We start from the raw sequence: 21,245 nt of genomic DNA, 5'->3' as shown, positions 1-21,245 counted from the left end.
ATAGTAGTAGTGTAGTACTACTTGGACTACTATTTTTATAATTATATGAATATTTTTCTTCTTATAATAATGTATCGTGAGCCTTTTGAAACTATATTTCTGAAAAAAGAATACTTCGTTAGATTTTCAGATTTCACAATGTCAACGATATATTACTATACTAATTTTTAAATTTTATGATGTACTACTACTACTAGGGCTGGGGAAAAATACCGAAATACCGAAATACCGGCCTTATCGTACCGAAAAAATATCGAAAATACCGAATTTTTGGTATACCGTGACTTTCGGTACGGTATGATACCTTACCGAAAAATTTCGGTAAGGTAACGGTATGGATTTTCAAATACCGCGGTATACCGCTGCATACCGAAATTCGGTATATACCGTAAATTAAGGTATATACCGTAAACTAAGGTATATACCACAAAAATAAACACAATTATATATAAAATATATTTTATATATTTTTAAATTATAAAATCTATTGTGAAATATAAATATAATTATGAATAAATTATATTTAATTTATTTTTAAAATTATAAAATATAAATAATATTCTAAAAAATCTAATTTTCTATTTTAATTGATGTTGAAAGTAAGGTATACCGAACTTCGGTATGGTATACCGAAAATGAGGTACGGTATCGGTATGGAAATTCGTCATACCGAAAATAAGGTATACCGAAGTTCGGTATACCGAAAACTTTGGTAAGGTAAAGGTATGATTTTTTCGCATACCGTATTTACGGTAAGGTATACGGTATGGTGATTTCGGTAAGGTATACCGTACCTACCCACCCCTAACTACTACCCCTTATTTATAATTGCTAAAATTTAATTAAGTTTCAATATAAATAGAAAAGAGGGAAAACAAAAAAACAAGAAAAAAGGTTGTTTTCTTCTTCCATAAATGGATATATATGCAAAAGAGGAAACCCAATAGAATACAGGAGAATTAGAAAGCCATCACTTTTCTTGAATTTGTTTTCAAGAAAAGAAAGAAAAAAAATCAATATTGCAAGAGAATCACGAAAGCCCATTTGGCGAGCTAGCTTGATTTCCCCATATCGAGAACGCAGCTCAGAATTTGATTCCCGGAAGCAATAAAAATTAGAATCAGTCCCCTGCGGTGAGAATAATTGAATCTTTCCTTGATTGGAGGGAATAATGGTGGAGAAGGGCGGCGATTATGAGCCACCGACGTGTCTGAGCAGTTTCCACAGGGATCTGACTGCGGGGGCGCTGATGGGGGGCGTGGTGCACACGATTGTGGCACCAATAGAGAGGGCGAAGCTGCTGCTGCAGACGCAGGAGAGTAATGCGGCGATCTTAGCCGGTGGCCGCCACCGGAGATTTAGAGGGATGGTTGATTGCATTGCCCGCACCGTTAAAGAGGAAGGGGTTTTGTCTCTCTGGAGAGGGAATGGCAGCAGTGTGATCAGATACTATCCCTCTGTTGCCCTCAATTTCTCTCTCAAGGTAGCACACACAGGAGGGAAAGTTTTCATTTTTTTTATTTGTTTCTAATTTGGTTTTTCAATAATTGATGAAATGTGAAACGTCAAATGATTTGTGTTGAGCTTTTCTGTGATGCGTGGAATCAAGAATTTGGATTAGGGATTGATGAAGGAACTTTGTGGGGTTTTTATGTTGAGATCATGGTGATGGAATGTTCTTGTTTATTGTTTTATATCAGTGGAGATGTTGTGCTTGAGAGTGTTTTAGTTGTTTGCTTATGTTGCCTGTAGGAAATGGTGTGAACTCCATGGATAGAATGCATGCTTACAGTTTGGATTGCAAGCTCGTAGATATGTACTAGAACGCGTTTTTCTTATAATATGATGGAATATGGGTTTATCTGTATGAGATATTTTTTGAGGTGCTTGTGAAGGGTAAGAAAACTAATGAACTGGGTTAAAACCACATAACTCATTAGGTAATTGGTGATGGGTGACTCCGTTAAGCGAATTTCATAATGTTAATATTGTACAAGCGATAGGCTTGACATTCTACTTTCTGCATGGTTGGCAGTGCAGCGATTTTAGTTGTTTTCTACGATCTAATCAATACATTTAAAGCAGTGAGAATGAAGTGCTCTCTATACTTAAATTTGAAATAAGGTGATTTCCTTATCTTTATTTTCCCGTTCCCCATCTGAGCATTGTAAGGGATCTACACTTAGAAGGCTTTTTGAGATAGAGAGGGAAAGGGAGAGCATTTTTCTGTCCTAATCTGGAAACTGTCTGTGGAAAGGTTAACATTTGGTTGATCGTTTTAGCTTTTGATCGTAAACTGGTGGATTTTGAGAAACTTAACAGTTAGGTGCTTCTTGTAGTATGATTATTGAGCTGATCAAGGCTGCTCCTTTGCTATAAGATTTCTCGCCGCATGATGGCATGTGATTTCATAACCAAAACTTTTCGTGAGTGTAAGGCAGGACTGATTGTATATCAACTCACTAATCAACACTCCTAAGTTTTACATGCCTACTACTAAGCTACAAGTATATGCTTCTCGTGTTTAGGCTTAAAACCCGTAAAAACCAACTATAATGCACTGAGCAACTTGAATCAGCTTCTCTTGGAGTTAGAGAATCGACATATGGGTTATATCTGAACAATTTAAAGTATGCCATCACATACTTCCTTATAATTGAGTATTGATTACCAAGTTACATAATTTCATGTCTCATTGCATTAATTTCTGTTGAGTAATTTCCAGATTTCTCATTTGATAATTTCTGTTGTCTGGTCTTGTTATGTTACACCGAACATGGTTGAAACTAACGAGTCTGGCCAACAAAAGTATTATATTCATGTATCGTGTCTAAGGATAAACGTCTCATTGCTGACTTGATTTTTCTGTTATCTTATGATAGGATCTGTATAGGAACATTCTGCGTGGTAACTCACGAGAAGGCAGTCTTCTTTCCGGGCCGTCTGCCAACTTCCTTGCTGGATCTGCAGCAGGCTGCACGACGCTGATCATCATTTATCCGCTCGACATAGCCCACACGCGCCTCGCTGCTGATCTCGGGAGAACAGAGACCCGCCAGTTCAGAGGCATCCGCCATTTCCTAAGCACTGTATATAGAAAAGACGGAGTCCGGGGCGTCTACAGGGGCCTCCCGGCCTCTCTACACGGCATGATCGTCCACCGGGGCCTCTACTTTGGCGGGTTCGACACCGTGAAAGAGATGATGGCCGAGGAGTCTGGCTCGGACGCTGTGCTGTGGAAGCGCTGGGCCGCCGCCCAGGCCGTGACGACGACGGCCGGGATGCTTTCGTACCCACTTGACACAGTGCGGAGACGGATGATGATGCAGTCCGGCACGGAGAGGCCGATGTACGCGACGACATTCGATTGCTGGAGGACGATATACAGGGTCGAAGGTTTCGCCTCGTACTACCGCGGCGCCATGTCAAATATTTTCAGGAGCACAGGCGCTGCAGCTGTTTTGGTTTTGTATGATGAGATCAAGAAATTTATGAATTTGGCAGGATTATAGGAAGGTTTATTGTTGAATTCTTGATCATCTTCATTTAGAAGAATGAGTATAATGTGTAGAAAAGCCTTGTTGTAATTTTTGGCCATTTGTGGCAATACAAAAGTAGAAAAAAGGTGGAAGTTATAGAATGTGTAGAAGCCCTGGTGTAATTCTTGCCATTTGTGGCAATACAAAGTAATTTTTGGATTCTTGAATACAATATTAGAAATTAAGGGTATTTTTTTGGTAAATTGTTTCATACAATAGTTCTTTTGATAATATTTCTTTGGTTGGTTATTATATTGTATGTGATGTAATGTTTTAAAGCATTTTATGTGATCAAAGTAGGCGAGCAATATTAATGTAAAAACCCCAAAAAGTGGCCAAACCAAACATGACTTAAGCTATGACATGGGATTAAAGGCTATATATTGTGGGGTGGGATGTTAAAACTTACTGTAAAATACACTACCAATTCATACTTTTTGAATGATTAGGTGTCTGAATCATCATACCTTGTTTGATTCCACAGTTGGAGATTCTAAGGAGTTTAAGAAGTGAGATTCTCTTGCTTTGGCCTCAGTTATTTTGGTGTATTTTGGCTCACCTATATATGGTGGCCTTGTGAGATTCCATTTCATATATTAATTGATGGTGGGACATATTTTGTTTTCCTATAAACCATGTGTGTAGACTTCTAAGAATAAAGAAAATGATTATATGTCTTTAAAATACTTATCATTTTAATGACTAACAACAGATTTCCCTACTAGTACCTCTATTACTATTTTCATTTACTAATTTTCATGTTATAGTGTTCATGCTTGTTTTAACTTATAAGTGATCGCTTAATTTGTAAATAAATGTATCTATGCATCTATTTTTATTTATTTACAGTATGAGATAAGAATCTTTTATCGGAATCCTTAACATTTATGATAAATTTACGTAGTAACGTTTTGGAGAGGATGCATCAAGTTTTATAGTGACAATATATGGCATATACAAATCAATCAACCTTTGATAAATATTGTTATTCAATAATAACATTCCCAAATATTTATTTACACCATATTCACGTACACACACAGTATTGGATTCTTGGAGAGATGGGGTAAGTGGTTTATTGTTGTGTGGACCATTGACATGAAGTGGGAGTTGATATCTTCCTCTTATAATGGAACTTTATTTCCAATCTTCTTTTTTCAAGTGGGGTTAGGCCTTCTTGGAGAATGACTAACTTTAACTTCTTCCCTTTTTGTATTAATAATTACAAATAAATGGTGTTTTACATATTTGGCACCAATTTTGTATACTCTTATGCGGCCTGAGTCTACCGTGCAGACGCAAATTTGGCATTTTAGTTAATTAGTCTTTAATTCCTTTCCCGATGAGTTGTTGAACTTGAATGCCTTGTTTTGGTTTTATCTTTTTTAGTATCATGTCATGTGTAGGCTGAGTTTGGGCTCAATCTTGTTTTCTTTATTCACAGTTTCGGATTTATTTGAATTTTTCGTATAAAAATGATTACCATGTTGGAAATTTATATAGTTAGATGGTAAAATAATAATTTATCACTTTAATTGATTCAAGATTATTATCACCTTTTTATTCACTTCCGATCCCGTGAAAAAGATTATTGTCTTTTTTCTTTATAATAATTATTCGTTGTTCAATTACTAATCACTCATTCCATGCCATCAACTAAAACAATCTAATATGTCGTTGCATGTGCTCTTTGAGTCTTCGTATAATGTATTTCAATATATTAAATATAGTTAAGTAATTCTTGGAATGTGACCATCGTGCATCCCTACTAAATTCTTTTTTGTCACTTTCAATAAGAACAATCGATAAAGAATCATAAAAGAATTGCTTGTTTGTATAGACTTAGCTTTTCTCTTTTTGAAATAAATTTAGTTAAAGTAATCGCTAATGGAATCTTTATTTCCAATTATTATTGTAAAGTGCCACTTTTCCTCTCTATATTTCCCTTTCAGTCATTGCCGTTGTCCAGGTTTTATTGGGATCTAGTAAATTTGATGAATGTCTATTTTTAGGGTTAAATGTAATTTAAAAGAATGGATCATGAATTGCCCTCCAATTTCTAATCACAACATTTCTGTACTTTATTATATGTACTGGAGTATATAACTTGGTTTTTGCTGACAAAAAAGCGGTTGCAGATTTTTAATTGAAAACAATTGCCGACATTAAATCTCTAATTTGGATTTCCACATAATGATAATTGTTGTATGCGTATCAAATTGAAAAGCAAAAAAACTGATTCCTATTAATTTACACACATCTGTGAACAATATTTGTATGCTCACATATATATGTTCCTAGTTGAATTTACATCAAAACAATGTTTAAAAAGTACGATAATCGAGCAATGATGCAAAGACAGATATTTCACTATTTCTAAGTCAAAAGTTTGTTTGCAATGGAGCGAGAGTAATTAAAATCTGATCTGACCCCCAATTTGTCTTAGATATTTATATTTACTAATACACGCAAAAAAGATGTATGCATTCCTCCATCAATATATATATATATATATATATATATATATATCCCTGTGATTTTCATCGGTCTAATTAACATATTCACATACTAATCTTCTAAGGCATAAATGATTATTTTACCATATAAAAAAGTAATGCTTCTGCAAAAATGGTTTTCCAAGCATATTTTACTTCGAGTAAATCAATTAGAGAATTTCAAAACTTAAATGAAAGTTGTTATTGATCTTTTCAAAGTTGATAAGAAGGTTTAGAGTATATCTTATGGTTTTCTACCATTTATTCCAATTTTTAGTACTCCATAAAATGCCTGCAATCGTTATAGTAGATATCTATTATATTGCAGCATTCATTTTCAAAAATATTGACAGAATGATTAAACTGTAAATTTTTAATTACAATACCATATATACATTCCAAGAATTAAGTCCCAAATTATCACTACTCGAGGACAAAAATAGACAGCATGCAATAAATATACCAAGAAAACGTTACTTTTGTTTGTGTTTGTTTTAAAACTATAGACAAACTTAAATTTGCACTTTCCAATTCACACCAAACATCACGTGTCATATTTAGTGAAATAATGTAGTACTACTACTTCTTTACTTGTATATCTAAAATCTAAATACACACCTAACCCGTAAAACGAAAATACAAATAACATTTGCAATATTTTCCTACTCATTAAATAGACACAAAATGGCAAATGGAAAAAAATATATATATAATTGAAATGCCAAATATGATTATTTGTGCATCATAAATCATAATCAAGCACAATGGTTTCCTTAATCATTACATCACCTCAATTAGGAAACACCACATTTCACAAGCATCTAATGGTAAAGAGGGCATTCTAGAATTAAACTCACTAGAAAGCTAATTATATATTTCTTCACCTAATAGTATTATTCAATCAAAATAGCACTAGAATTTACAATAATATATAGATAGATTTTGTAATTAGGTAATACTAAAAATTCCGTGACTCACAACACCGACTTCAACAAGCTTTGGCACGAGGCTATTATTCAAGTGGAGCGCCACCACGCTCTCGACCCCTCCGACGCAGGCGCCGCCGATGTAGAGAGCCGGAGCGGCGATATCGTGTTCGTCGAGCTCGATGACGGTGGGGTGGACGCCGACTGCGGAGAGGAGGCGCTTCATGACGTGGCACATGCAGCAGGCGGAGCGCGCGAAGATGATCACCGGATTCTCGGCGGCCAGGCGGCGGATGCGTGTCTCCGCGGGCTCGGCTGCGGAGGGTGCCAGCTCGAGGCGGACGCCCTGCATAGTGAGTGAGGACAAATGGTGTGGCCTTAATTTATTCATTACGTATTTATGGCACTTTTTGTGAGGTGGGGAAGGGAAGGGAAGGGAAGGGAAGGGTGTTATTCATCGTCAAATTTCTAATTAATTTATTATATCTTCTACAGTTATGACCATGATTTTAGATCAATATTCATAAGTTGTCTAGTTCGATTATTTATTAATACATTTACAATTCGAGTCACTATATGATTGTGTGTGTATAATATAACTAAGTATGTACAAGGGACACGACACTAGCATATATACCCAACAATTTTTTTTCTACGCTATTCTTCAATTACCTTGTTTTATCACCATAAAAGTCCATTTTTTTCTACAGTATTTTTCTGCATTTGCTCACACACCTGTGTGTGTGTGTGTGTAATTTTTAAAAATAAAACAAAATTATGATTATATATATTTACGTTTTAATACCGAGATCGGCCAACTATGTTACAAATTCATATAGTACTAGTAGTACTTAATTATACGGAGTAGTACTACTACTACTACTACTATTAATTAATACAAATTGGGTATGTGAGCACACGATGTTTTCATGGCTAGATCAATTTCAATAGGTAGCAGTTTTCTTAATCAAATATATACTTTAAATTACCGATTCCGTTGAATTAAAATCGAACTTGACTATAGTCTGTGAAAATTGTGTAGGATAGATAAAATTAAGAATTCGACAGTATATGACGAGTGGGGCCCAAATGAGACACGGGTTACATCAGCGAAAGCAACATTGGTGTCGTAATTAAATCGCAAATTACTTATTGCAACGGTATATATTACCCCTTTTAATGATGAGTGTCAGTTTGGTGAATGTAAGAGAATAAATACTGCTGTGTGACAGTCAGTTATTTTTGGTTGGTTCAGAATTTGGTAGTACACCACTTTTAAAATTTGTTATACGACTATATTAAATTTATTAGTAGAATTTTACAAGGAATTGAAATTCTTCCAAATTACTAAAATTTATCGAAATGTGCTACATCCCCTGCTGGACATGATTTATAAATTATTCCCGCGCGTATTACTAAAATTTGTGTAATATTCTGTTGTAATCTACGAATAATACCCGTATTATATGGAGTATTTATAAAAGAATCACATAATTCTGAGGCCCAATTAAGCAGTAGGAGTATATAATTTGACAAATTTCATTATTGGCCCAATATCCATTAATTGAATGAATGGGCCATTCATACAATTTGATTTTCAGCAAAGTCAAAATATACTGAAACTATCAAATAAACATATTGGTGGAAATAGGGGTGGCGCGGTACGGTATACCTCACTGAAAATGTCATACCGCATACCGTACTGCAAATTGCGGTATAAGAAAATATCATACCTATACCTTACCGATTTTTTCGGTATACCGCATAGAAAATATCATACCTATACCTTACCGAATTTTTCAGTATAACGCAATGCGGTATACCGAAAATTCGGTATGTCAATATTTGAAAACCTTTACCTTACCGACATTGCGGTATAGCGTACAGTGTTGCGGTATACCGCGACATACTTGTTTGATTTATAAATAATAAATATATTAAATATTATAATTTTATAAATAATAAATATATTAAATATATATAATTATTAACGGTATATACCGTAATTGCGGTATACCGCGGTATATGCAAAATTCATACCTTTGCCGTACCTTAATCTAACGGTAAGGTATCATACAGTTCCGAAAAATGTGGTATACCGAAAATGCGGTATTTTCGGTATTTTTTCGGTACGGTAAGTGCGGTATTTCGGTATTTCGGTATATTTTGTCAGCCCTAGGTGGAATTACTTCCTATTAACTACAAAATTGAGTGTATTTCAATACTTAATAGCTGGTACTATAAATTGTAAATAAAATACTTATAAAACAAGCATCTGAGTAAATTAAATTTAGAACTATAATAAACTTGTTTCATCAAATTAATTAATTAATTTGTAAAGTCACCATTCATTTTAAACAATCCGTCCATTAATCTGAAGAATTTTCATAATATTTCTATAAATCTTCAGAAGTTTGCAGATAATTAGAGCATCCACATTCGTGCTCTTGCCAACGAGCACGGATGTGGGCCCGGACCCACTTTTTCTGTCTGCTCTTAGGCAAGAGCAAAACACCCACACCCAGCTCTTACGCAAGGACGAGCACAAGGGTCCCACCATTCCATTATTCAATTTAAATAAAAACATTTCCACAAAACTAAAATACATTAAAAATACCCGTAATAATATTACAAAATACATTAAAAATTAAAAATTACATAATTAAAATCCTAAAAAATAAAAATTATATAACTAAAATCATAAAAAATAAAAATTACATAATTGAACTCCTAATCAATAAAAAATACATAATTCAACTCCTAAAATTTAAAAAACCACTACTCGTGGCCGAATTTCGCCCAAATGTGTTTTATTATGTCTTCTTGTAGCTCAACGTGGGTTCGGGTATCGCGCATTATGTGCCTTATTTCGATCCTCTCACCCAACGTCGTATGCATACCTCTGCGTGGGGGAGACCTCGCGCTTGAGCTTCCGGCTTCATCCTCGTCGTAAAAGCTAGCCGCCCTCGGTCCTTCGTCGACTATAATCATGTTGTGTAAGATAATACACGTGTACATGATGTCGGCGATATTCTTCACAATGTTATGACTCTTGCGGATTGCTGAGTGTCTTCACGAAAGTCGACCACCCTGGGTAGATACCATCGGCGAGATAGTAACCCATGTGGTATACATTTCCATTGACGGTGAAGTCGATCACCGGTGCTACACCATTCAACACATCATTGAAGAGGGGTGAAGAATAGAGCACGTTCAAGTCATTGTTGGATCCGGCAACACCGAAATATGCATGCCAAATCCATAGGCGGTAGTCGGCGACCGCTTCAAGGATAAGTGTTGGGCCACCGCCTTTGTGGCCGCTTAAGTGTTGTCCCCTCCAAGCAGTCGGACAATTCTTCCACCTCCAATGCATGCGGTCAATGCTGCCAAACATACCGGGAAAGCTATGAACTGTTTCGTGAAGACGAAGCAACCATTGACAATCATCGGTGGTGGGTACCCGAAGGAATTCATCACCGAAAGCTGAACGAACGTGCTCGCAAAAAAATTTAAGACAATGGATTCAAGTGGACTCACCGACATGCAAATACTCGTCAAAGAGGTCGACCGTTTGCCCAGTAGCGAGTTGTCGGATGGCACACATACACTTCTGCAACGCCGACAATACGCATAAACAAGCGCTTTGACATGCGAAAACGGCGCCTAAAGTAATTTTCTGGAAATCGCGGCTGGTCGGAAAAATAGCCGGCAACGAGCCTTTCGTGGGCTCCCTCCCGGTCACAATGAATGTAGCGGCGAGTTGATCTAGTTGGTTGAGGAGGAGGAGCGGGGTATTCGCTGCGACATATGCTTTATAAGCGGCACGATGTTGTTCATAGTATTCTTGTTCTTCGCGCTCCGCTTCCGCAATGAGATGGGTGAAATCCATTTGAGGTTTTGAGTGAGAGATGAAGGTGTAGATAAGTTGTATGAAAAATATGAATGAGAGATGAATGAGAGATGATTTGATGTGAAAAATGGTTGATGAATGTGTGTATTTATAGATGATTTTGGGGGGGAAAATAAAATAAAACAGAAAAACGGGCAAAAAACGGCCATTTTTTGGGATTGTGAAAATATTTTTTTTGTATTATTTTCGGTTTTTTTTTTAAAAAATAAAAAAATGATTTTCCAACGGATATGCAGTTGGCCAATTAGAACGCGCCACGTCGCCTGCTCGCTGGCACAGACGTGCTCGATGCATCCAGCAGCGCCGTGCCAACAGCGCGAGCGCAGCAGGGGACAGCGTCTCCGTGCTTCTGGCACGGACGGACGCGTCCCTGCTCGCCGATGTGGATGCTCTTAGAGCATCCGCAATGGCGCCCATCGGAGCGGAATTCCCACCGGAGTGCGGGAATTCCGTCGCTGACGTCCGCCATTGTGCATGCCCGCAACGGATACGGAATTCCCCTGAGGACGTCGCAGGTCCGCGGCGTTAAGCGGAATTCTGCGGGGAATTCCGCCATTGCGTCGACTCCCGCGGAATTCCGCTTTATTTCATCTTTTTTGTAATGTTTATATATACCGCTCGTTGAACTTCATTTCATTCGCACCACTTGTATTAACAAGTTTCTCTCTTTCTAAATATCTTTTATATAATAGTAATGGCTGGTAGTGGTAGTGGTAGTGGTAGTGGCCATCTTGAAGACATAATGGCTCTGATTTGGGCACGTGTGCGGGAGGCCGCGGCGAGGGAGGAACAAGCAGCCTCGGCGCCGTCGGTGCCTCGACCCATCCATCGTCTCACTATAGTACCCCACGACCACCTCGCTGCCCACCGTGGGTTGTACGAGGACTACTTTGCACCGGAGCCACGGTTTGGTAGATCCTATTCCGGCGACGGTTTAGGATGCAGCGGCAGCTGTTTATGCGTATCGTTGGCGCTTTGGAGCGTCGGTACGAGTATTTCAGGGTGCGGGAGGATGCAGCTGGTAAACACGGCCACACGCCGATTCAGAAGTGCACTGCCGCAATCAGGCAGTTGGCGTACGGAGGTGCGGCGGACATGTTCGACGAGTACCTCCACATCGGCGAGTCGACAGCCCGCGATTGCCTGAAGTATTTTTGTTAGTGCGTTAGGGAGATATTCAGGGATAAGTATCTTAGGAAACCTACCCCCGAAGATTGTCAGGCTCTGCTGGATATACACGGGTCTCAGCACGGCTTCTTGGGGATGCTGGGCAGCATAGATTGTATACACTGGGAATGGAAGAACTGTCCCGCTGCCTGTAAAGGGATGTACACTATCGGTTTCAAGGCCAAGAATCCCACGATGATCCTTGAAGCGGTAGCTGACTACCGGTTGTGGATTTGGCATGCCTATTTTGGAGTAGCTGGGGCGAACAACGACATCAACGTCATCCAGTCGTCGCCCCTTTTCAACGACCAGTGCATGGGCGTCGGTCCGGTCGTCAACTTCGTCGCCAACGGCAACCAGCACAACACGGCCACACGCCGATTCAGAAGTGCACTGCCGCAATCAGGCAGTTGGCGTACGGAGGTGCGGCAGACATGTTCGATGAGTACCTCCACATCGGCGAGTCGACAGCCCGCGATTGCCTAAAGTATTTTTGTCAGTGCGTTAGGGAGATATTCGGGGATAGGTATCTTCGGAAGCCTACCCCGAAGATTGTCAGGCTCTGCTGGATATGCACGGGTCTCAGCACGATTTCCTGGGGATGCAAGGCAGTATAGATTGTATGCACTGGGAATTGAAGAACTGCCCCGCTGCCTGGAAATGGATGTACACTATAGGTTTCAAGGCCAAGAATCCCACGATGATCCTTGAAGCGGTAACTGACTACCGGTTGTGGATTTGACATGCCTATTTTGGAATAGCCGGGGCGAACAACGACATCAACGTCCTCCAGTCGTCGCCCCTTTTCAACGACCAGTGCATGGGCGTCTGTCCGGTCGTCAACTTCGTCGCTAACGGCAACCAGCACAACATGAGCTATTATTTGGCGGATGGGATCTACCCGATGTGGCCAGTCTTTGTGAAGACGATCAGATGCCCAACGGATGCGAAGAAGATATACTTTGCGCAACGTCAGGAGGCAGCGCGCAAGGATGTGGAGCGGGTATTTGGTGTGCTACAGGCTCGATGGGCGGCAGTGAAGGGTCCATCGCGGTTGTGGTATGTTGACAGCATCGCCGACATCATGTACACATGTATTATCATGCACAACATGATCGTCGAAGATGAAGGTCCAGCACTGACTGATTGGACCAATGATGATGCTGATGCTGCGGGTCCAAGCCACGGCGTGGCCACTAGCAATGTACGCATGGGGATACCCCATGACGACGTCGATCGAGTCTGTGCATTTGCCGACATGCGCTAAAAACAAGCCACGTTCGACTCCAGAACGATATTATTGAAGAAGTGTGGCAGCGTAGGGGTCGTCGTTGATGTAGTTTTTAATTATTAAAATGTATTTTTTTTAAATTTGGTGAAATGTACTTTTCTATTTTAATGGAATTTTTCCCTATTTGTGTCGAAATTTTAATTACGTAAATTGTTTAATTTGTTAATTTGTGAATTTTTTTTGTTGTGGGAATTCCGCCATTGTGCAGTGGAAATTCCGTATGACGTGGCAGTACAGTGAGAAGTCCTTATGACGTGGCAGAAGGTATTTTTGGGAATTCCGCGGGAAATTTCGACAGGACATCCGCGCAACTGCGGATGCCCTTAGAGCATCCACAACCGTGCTCTTGCCAGCGGCACGGTTGTGGGCCCGGGCGGTACTATTCATGCCTGCTCTCTGGCAAGAGCACAACACCCACAACTGTGCTCTTCCGCAAGGACGATCACAATTAATTTAATATTCAATTAAACATAAACATTTCCATAATACTAAAATTCATTAAAAAATCACAATAAATATTACAAAATACAAATAAAATAAAAAAGACATAATTAAAATCCTAAAAATTAAAAATTACATAATTATTGGCTAATATTACCCGAGGAAGACTACTCATCCGACGGCAACAACCCCAATTGTTTTTGGACATAGTGATGTTGTAGGGTATGAGAGAATGAAGATGAAAATGGATATGAGAGATTGAAGATGAGAATGGAGATGAGAGAATGATGATGAGAATTGTGTAGTTTGATGTGAATTTTTGGGAGTGAAATTGGGGGTATTTATAGATGAAAGTGTGTATTTTTGGGGTAAAAAAATTTTTAAAAAAATTAAAAAGTGGGAAAAACGGTTATAAACGGATATAATTTTTTGGGAAGTGAAATTTTTTTTTATTTTTTATCGGTTTTTTAATTAAAAACCGATTTTTTTTTAAAAAAAATTTAATTTAAACCCAACGACTATGCCGTTGACGAATGAGGGCGCGCCACGTCAGCTGCTCGCTGGCACGGCGCTGCTCGATGCATCGAGCAGCGCCGTGCCAGCGGCGCGAGCGCAGCGGCGGCGGGTGGCGTCCGTGCCAGCGGCGCGGACGGCAGTGGCGAGTAGCACCACCGTTGCGGATGCTCTTATGTTGCGCGAGATATTTTGGTACAATTAGTAATAAAATATTAAAAAGGTCCATTAAAAAAATAAAGAAAGAGTTTTGATCCAGCTGGCAGTGTCTAGAAGGTTCTGATTTGAAGGATATAACGCCGGTCTGTCCACTCTCTTCAATTTTCGACAACTGAAAGAGTGAGGAGTGAGATTGTGAGTTCAACTAAGAGATCAATTTGTGGTGAATTGAATGGAAGGTGTGAAGGTGAAGGTGGAGGATGAGAGCACCGGCACCACTGGGATTTCATCGTCTTCTTCATCCTCTTCTCCGCAGCCGATGGAGGGGCTGCACGAGGTGGGGCCTCCTCCGTTTCTCACCAAGACTTATGAAATGGTGGAGGATCCTTCTACTGATGCGGTCATTTCGTGGAGTAAGGCCAAGAACAGCTTCATTGTTTGGGATTATCACAATTTCTCCACTCATCTGCTTCCTAAATACTTCAAGCACAGCAATTTCTCCAGCTTCGTCCGCCAGCTTAACACATATGTAACTCTCTCTCTCTCTCTACTCCTACTATCATCCCAATTTTCAATTCTATTCATTTCCTATTTTCAATTTTTTTTTTTAATTTTAATTGAAATTTGCCCCCTGAATTTGTTGTTGCCTGGTATGTATTGAATGATATTCTGTGATTTAGATGTCAAAAATAGGCAATGTAAGAGCTATATATATTGTTAGTACTACTTTTGTATTGGAGACTGGTTTGTTAAATTGGCTTGTTTATGAATATGCATAGCACAAATCCTGATGAGCTCCTCTGATTGCAGTAATGGTGGTTCTGGCATGTTAGCTGTTTCTGGAAGAGACGGCTGTTGGTTGTTTGCACTGTTCCTAGTTGAGATGAGTTCTAAGTGTTGACCTGTCTGCAGGGTTTTAGAAAAGTCGATCCCGATAGATGGGAATTTGCTAATGAGGGGTTTCTGGGAGGGCAGAAGCATCTCTTGAAGACCATCAAAAGGAGGAGGAACGTGATGCAAGGTGTTGTGGCTCAACAAGCCGGGGGAGCTTGTGTGGAGTTAGGGCAGTATGGAATTGATGAAGAGCTCGATAGGTTGAAACGAGACAGGAATATTTTAATGTCAGAGATTGTGAAGCTCAAGCAACAGCAGCTGAGCTCAAGGCAGCTGGTCATGGCAATGGAAGAAAGGCTTCAAAATACAGAGAAGAAACAGCAGCAGATGCTCACCTTTCTTGCTAAAGCTTTCAAGACCCCGGCTTTCGTTCAGCAATACGTCGACAAATATGGGAATAGCAAGAAGAACATTGAGATAGGCCAGAAGAGGAGAATAAGTACGAGTTCTAGTGTCGAGAATCTGCAGGAAGTTGCTGCGACTGTTTCCACTGGAAGTAGTCTGAATTATGCAAGGGACGAGCTTGCAGGCATTCAACTGAAGGTGGAGAGTCTGGAGGATGGATCAAGCACGGATTTGAAGGGCCTCTCGACTGAGGCAGACCCAGATCCCTTGAATGACATGACTAATATGTGGGATGAGTTCCTGAGTGATGACCTTATTGTTGGAGACGAGGCAGAAGAAGTCCTTCCAGCTGATCGCTTGTCGGATATAGAGGTTGAAGAGTTGGTAGCTAACACATCGGATTGGGGTGAGGATTTACAAGACATTGTAGACCAGTTAGGATTCCTTTAGGTCTGATTGGATTTCTTGTTGCCTTGGCCTCCTCGTACACACACCTTTGTTGGAGGCCAAGAGTTAATAATCCTACTGCTGTGTATTCTTGATGGAAGTTAAATCAATTGTATCTTCTTTATTTTGCTATTGAACCGCTTCATCTCTATACATTTTTCACAATTGTTGTCTTTGCCTTTTTTGTTTTCCTTTTTCTCTTCTGCAGATCGAATGGTAGGCTTGAGCCGTATTAGGAGATTACACTCTCTTCCATTCTCAGAATGTGATGAGTTGCAACAATATTGCAATATTAGAGTTAAAACTTCAATCCCATGTTTGGATTCATCAGTTGATCCAGTTATGATACTAATTATATAAGATGAGATAAAAACATATTTCCAGATCGATATATTTGGAACCAAAGATTTAATTATTAATCGAATATGATGAGTTCAAACTTCAACAAGTTCGTAAACTAACATACGCACATTGCGCTTTTTTTTATCAAAAGAGCTGCACCTCTTCTATTTTACGCTAAATAGTAAAGGAGGAGGTAGAGCAAGCTTATGCAGATGCCGTCGCGCTAGGTTTCTGACGAGGAGGAATCTGCAACTGAATCTTCAACGCGTCGTAAACTGTGAAACCAATAGCAACAGAGGGTACAACCTGCAGGAAAGGATCAACCAGCAAGATCTTAGCACAGAAAACTAGCTCGTTTCTTCATGTCCAATAAAGTTGGGTTGGACCACTGTTATTCATCATATAAATGTGACAAATACTACTAAGCAATGGGACATATGGCTCGTGTTCGATAAGTTAGCAACCAATAACGATCTCAGTGTGAATCTCAAGATTTGTGACTATCAGGACTAGTATAAGAACTCGCGATCATAAGTTACCTAGATGTAATTATTGTTTAGGCCATAGAAACGTGGCAAATAATACTACTAAGCTACAAGACTATATGGCTCGTGTTGGACAAGTTAGCAACCAGTAATGATCACAAATTGTGAATATCAAGATTTGTGTCTATCTGGTCTGCCTTGTTTCACCATACGATAACGGAAGAAACAGGTGAAAAAACTCAAGATCACAAGTTACCTTGATGTAATTGATGCTTAGGCCAGCGAACAACTGTCTCCAACCGTGATTACGGACAATGGAAGCGAGCCCTTCCCACGTGCTCTTATACATGTGACCACCTTGCGATGAAGGCTGCAGATGCTCGACCTGGAATGAATCGGGATTAGTAGTCTGAGGACATCGGGCAGATAATCTCAATCAATATTTCATAAGTAACATGTATAAATGATCAAAGATAATCTCCATCAATGGGTTGGATTCATAATAAATGTGATCGAGTATTTGAAGGGTTAGTCGATTAAACAAGTTCGAAAATGCACAATCCATAGAAGTATGTGGCTGTTCAGCCGATACTATTTTTGTTTATCTAAAATATCGATCAAAGTAAACGCCCTCAAGAGGAATAATGGATGGTGCAATACCTGCATCTGCCTCCTTACAACATCTAACGGGTACGTCAAAGTTTGTCCAAGGACACCAGCAATGGCTCCACAAGATAGCCGCATTACAATTGTCTTCTGGTGTTCTTCAGGGACGTGCCTTTTGAGCTCCTCATAGACGTAAAATTTCAGGCCAGCGTATGGAAGAATACCTATAAGTGTGGGACCTGCACGAAGCAATTCTTTGGACTTCAGGAAGAACTAGAACATATGGATTACATACACGACTCTAAACAATTCACAACGACAATGAAATAGTATAAGATCAAATAGAGCAATCAAATTCAACGTTTACCTATGCCTCGGTAGAGACCACGGACTCCCCCTTCTGTGTAGACTCTCTTGAATACATCTCCGATACCAGTGTAAGAAGGATTGGCATTAAACTGCCTCGTTCCGTGCTGCAAATTTCCTCTTGTGTCTCCAACCTAAAAAATAGGGATACCAAACGATGATTCAACCTGACATAATATTAGAGGCAGAGAATTTATGTAATTATGTGTGTAACTGCTTAAGTTTGGACTACATTTCAATGATTTTTTGTTGAATCTCGAATATAAATTCAAAAAAGAAATTCAAAAGCATACTTGGTACGCAAGTTTGGTGCGAGCCAAATCTAGGGGATAAGTGCATAAAACTGCAGTACCACCAGCAGCCGAGCCAGCTAAAAGATCCACAACAGGCCCCGTTCCCAAAGCCGAGTAGTTATCCAAGATTCGTGAACGATACTGCTCGTAGGCCATGAAATGTAATGCTGCATATGGTACAATCCTAAGTACACTTGCTCCATTCCCTCTGAATCACGAGAAAACAGAAAAAGAGCGAAGAAGAGTAAGCCAAACGGGTCCAGTGATGATAAACAAACGACTCAAAATCAATTGTTTGAAAAGCTTACTTGTAAAATCCTGCTACACCTTCGTGCTTCAGTAGCTTCTTCAATGTTGGGTAAACCCCTAGAGAATGAAAACCTTGTGTTCTAGTCTAGAAGAGCAATGAGGAACAGAATTAGAAATGAGTAAAAGTTCAAGCAACATATCCGTTTTCAAATGTGAACATGGAATAAGATAGGGTAGCTTCCTATCATAATGCAATGAATTTTATCTTCAAAACAATCATACAATTGAGATTATTAGACCTAGGGACTAGAAGGAAAAAAAAGAGAGAGAAGAATGCAGGAGACAATAGAGATGGTGGTGGCATTGAGCTACTGCAACAAGCAAGAAACAAAAAGCCAAGAGGATCAACTCATAACACCCAAAACTCTACCCAAACACTTTCAAATACATTTATAAACCTTGAATGATAATTTAATTTGATAAATTGCCTCAAATGCCTGATGTTAACGAGTAGTCACTAACAATTCAAGTCTATAAACTCTCTAAAATTGAGATTTCTAGATAGTGCAATAATATGAAACTTGCTATCAGCCATACAAAAATTCCATAGCACCACACAATTTGCAAGCATTGCATCAACTGTTCATTGGCATAATTATTCAATCCTTAAGAATGGCAAAAAACTATGCAGCCACACCAGAGTCGATCCGAACAATAGAAACAGACATTAACCAAAACCAGCAACACGAATATAAGATTATAACATTACAATTCAGTATGCACAACCAAAAATTCAATCAACTAAATCAGCAGCAACAAACAATTCAGCACCTGCAGAAGGATTTTAGTTCGTTCCAACGGTGCAACAGCAGTCTTAGCAAATCCACCAGCTGCCCCACCAGCAATCAGCTCCTTTACATACACGGGAACTGTATCCATATACTTGGCCTCTCTGTGAGCAGAAGCTGCTCCTGCAAATCCAGTCACGTTGGATGACAGAGTAGAACCCCTTGAAGAATTCATCATCTTCAAAACCCAATCTCAGCAATTCAATCCCAAAGATCCCAATTTTCAACCAAAATTAAAGAAGAGATTATTATCCAGCCTTCAATTTATAAAACTCCTTATCCCATCTATCTCTTGGAATAGAGAAGCAAAACGCCTTGTTTCCAACAGGCAGAATCAAAGGCCTGGGAACAAAATCTATGTTCACAAGCCAGTCTTCTTCGCTGAAATCAAGATTCATCAAAATAAACAGCAAGAATCGGAGAAACGATCGACGCCCTTCACAATTCAAACACACCCGCCATGAAATCAAATCAAAATTGGGTTCAATCAAAATCGAATCTTTTTTTTTCTCAACAAAGGGAGATTTGCAGTCAAATTCGAATTTCTAGAACAAGAAAAGCCTCCAAGTTAGGATGAAATTGAGGAGGCTTTTCTTGAAAATATAAACCACCCAATTTGATTTGGTCTTCCTGAAATGTAATTGTTTGATACAATCACAGATTTATCATCATGAGATGGAGAGGAATAAGACACGTCACCAAATCAAACAAAAAGGAGAGAGAAGGGAAGTTGAGGGGCATAAATGCAAATGAGAGGGATGGAAGTCTTAGGGGTATAAATACAAAGACCATTTTCCTCAACAAACATTTCATGAGAATTGTGTGAGCTTGCGAGCTATGGTCATCGTAAGAATCTGGCGATTTTCCGTTGAATGTATCGTGTTCATCTTATCATTGTATCTTTGGTTTCCATTTACATTTGAAGTTCCATTTGTGTAATACTCATCATCAATGCAGTTCATATTCATTTGTTCTATAGATTTGTGTCTTTGATTTTGGTTTAAGTTGCATCAAATCATGGAGGTGGTGATCGATTAGAGCTCTTTTTGTAGTTATTACTCTGATACTAGAAAAAAGATGCAACAAGTGGTATCAGAGCCGTCGATCCTCCGAGGGGAAAGACGGCTTAAATCACGGCAGTTCGATGCCGGAATCATAGAGAATCGAAGGAAGCTGGAATCCCAACAATCTGATGCTCGATGGGAGAAGAATATGCAACTACTTCGAAATATCATCTCCTCAAAGCCCGGTGGAGAAGTTCAGCCGCGGATAAGGAATCATCACCTGTTGAAGAAGAGGATCAGCAAGTCGAGATCCGATGGCAACAATTGGAGGCTCGATCGGAGGCTCATTGGCGTTGCATGGATGTTAAATTCGACGAATTGAAAAAAGCAATTCTAGATCTAAGCTTCTCGATCCAAGGCCGATCTATGGAGACAACATATGCGAGTTGCGGCAGCCGTGAATCACATGTGAGGGCAGAAGCGGAGTACTAGAGTTATAGCACTGACCTCGACCCAACGGATTGTAATTTGTCTCCAATGCAGAAAACAGAGGAGCACAAAGTTAAAGGTATTGATTCCGAATCCTACTTTTTAAGCTTCTCGTATGACTCAATGAATTCTTTTGTGGAAAATTCGATTGGAGTGTTGGAACTTTCTACAATGGGAGATGATAGTCTAATTGAGCAACCTAGTAATATTGTGGAGGAAGAGTCGACTATGAGCTTGAAGGATGCTATTGCAATTTATGAAGAGGAGTTTGTCAATTCTAGGAATTCTTCTATAAAATTTGATGTTGCTGCAAGGGCATCATTTGATGTTAAGGTTGAGGGATTAGTTGATGAAGAGGAAAAGGAGGTTTCCAAAGAGGTTTCAATGGGAGAGTTTCTCTGCATGTGTAAAGGGATTGATGGAAAGTATGTGCAAA

At 39.3% G+C, this 21,245-nt stretch overlaps 4 protein-coding genes across 4 annotated transcripts; 2 read left to right on the top strand and 2 right to left on the bottom strand.

Moving 5' to 3' along the window:
* The first annotated feature begins 959 nt into the window (after positions 1 to 959).
* On the top strand, positions 960 to 3,742 carry LOC121743206 (probable ADP,ATP carrier protein At5g56450). Its single transcript, XM_042136438.1, has 2 exons — positions 960 to 1,483; positions 2,883 to 3,742. The coding sequence occupies exons 1-2, from the start codon at positions 1,172 to 1,174 to the stop codon at positions 3,510 to 3,512; spliced, it is 942 nt and encodes a 313-aa protein (XP_041992372.1). The 5' UTR covers positions 960 to 1,171; the 3' UTR covers positions 3,513 to 3,742.
* A 3,113-nt stretch (positions 3,743 to 6,855) lies between these two features.
* LOC121744577 (glutaredoxin-C10-like) lies at positions 6,856 to 7,312 on the bottom strand. Its single transcript, XM_042138174.1, has 2 exons — positions 7,013 to 7,312; positions 6,856 to 6,918 (listed from the first exon to the last, which is right to left on the bottom strand). Exons 1-2 carry the CDS (start codon positions 7,310 to 7,312, stop codon positions 6,856 to 6,858), a joined length of 363 nt encoding a protein of 120 aa, XP_041994108.1.
* A 7,289-nt stretch (positions 7,313 to 14,601) lies between these two features.
* Positions 14,602 to 16,259, top strand: LOC121745268 (heat shock factor protein HSF30-like). Its single transcript, XM_042139099.1, has 2 exons — positions 14,602 to 14,970; positions 15,354 to 16,259. The coding sequence occupies exons 1-2, from the start codon at positions 14,674 to 14,676 to the stop codon at positions 16,128 to 16,130; spliced, it is 1,074 nt and encodes a 357-aa protein (XP_041995033.1). The 5' UTR covers positions 14,602 to 14,673; the 3' UTR covers positions 16,131 to 16,259.
* Positions 16,260 to 16,518: 259 nt separating this feature from the next.
* LOC121745258 (mitochondrial carrier protein CoAc1-like) lies at positions 16,519 to 20,046 on the bottom strand. Its single transcript, XM_042139085.1, has 7 exons — positions 19,300 to 20,046; positions 18,528 to 18,613; positions 18,220 to 18,427; positions 17,928 to 18,060; positions 17,615 to 17,799; positions 17,211 to 17,339; positions 16,519 to 16,775 (listed from the first exon to the last, which is right to left on the bottom strand). The coding sequence occupies exons 1-7, from the start codon at positions 19,492 to 19,494 to the stop codon at positions 16,674 to 16,676; spliced, it is 1,038 nt and encodes a 345-aa protein (XP_041995019.1). The 5' UTR covers positions 19,495 to 20,046; the 3' UTR covers positions 16,519 to 16,673.
* Positions 20,047 to 21,245: the final 1,199 nt, after the last annotated feature.

This window comes from Salvia splendens, chromosome 8, assembly GCF_004379255.2.
Source record: "Salvia splendens isolate huo1 chromosome 8, SspV2, whole genome shotgun sequence".
NCBI lineage: Eukaryota > Viridiplantae > Streptophyta > Magnoliopsida > Lamiales > Lamiaceae > Salvia > Salvia splendens.
Note: the sequence above shows the minus strand (reverse complement) of the source record. Positions and strands in the feature narration are given on the sequence as shown.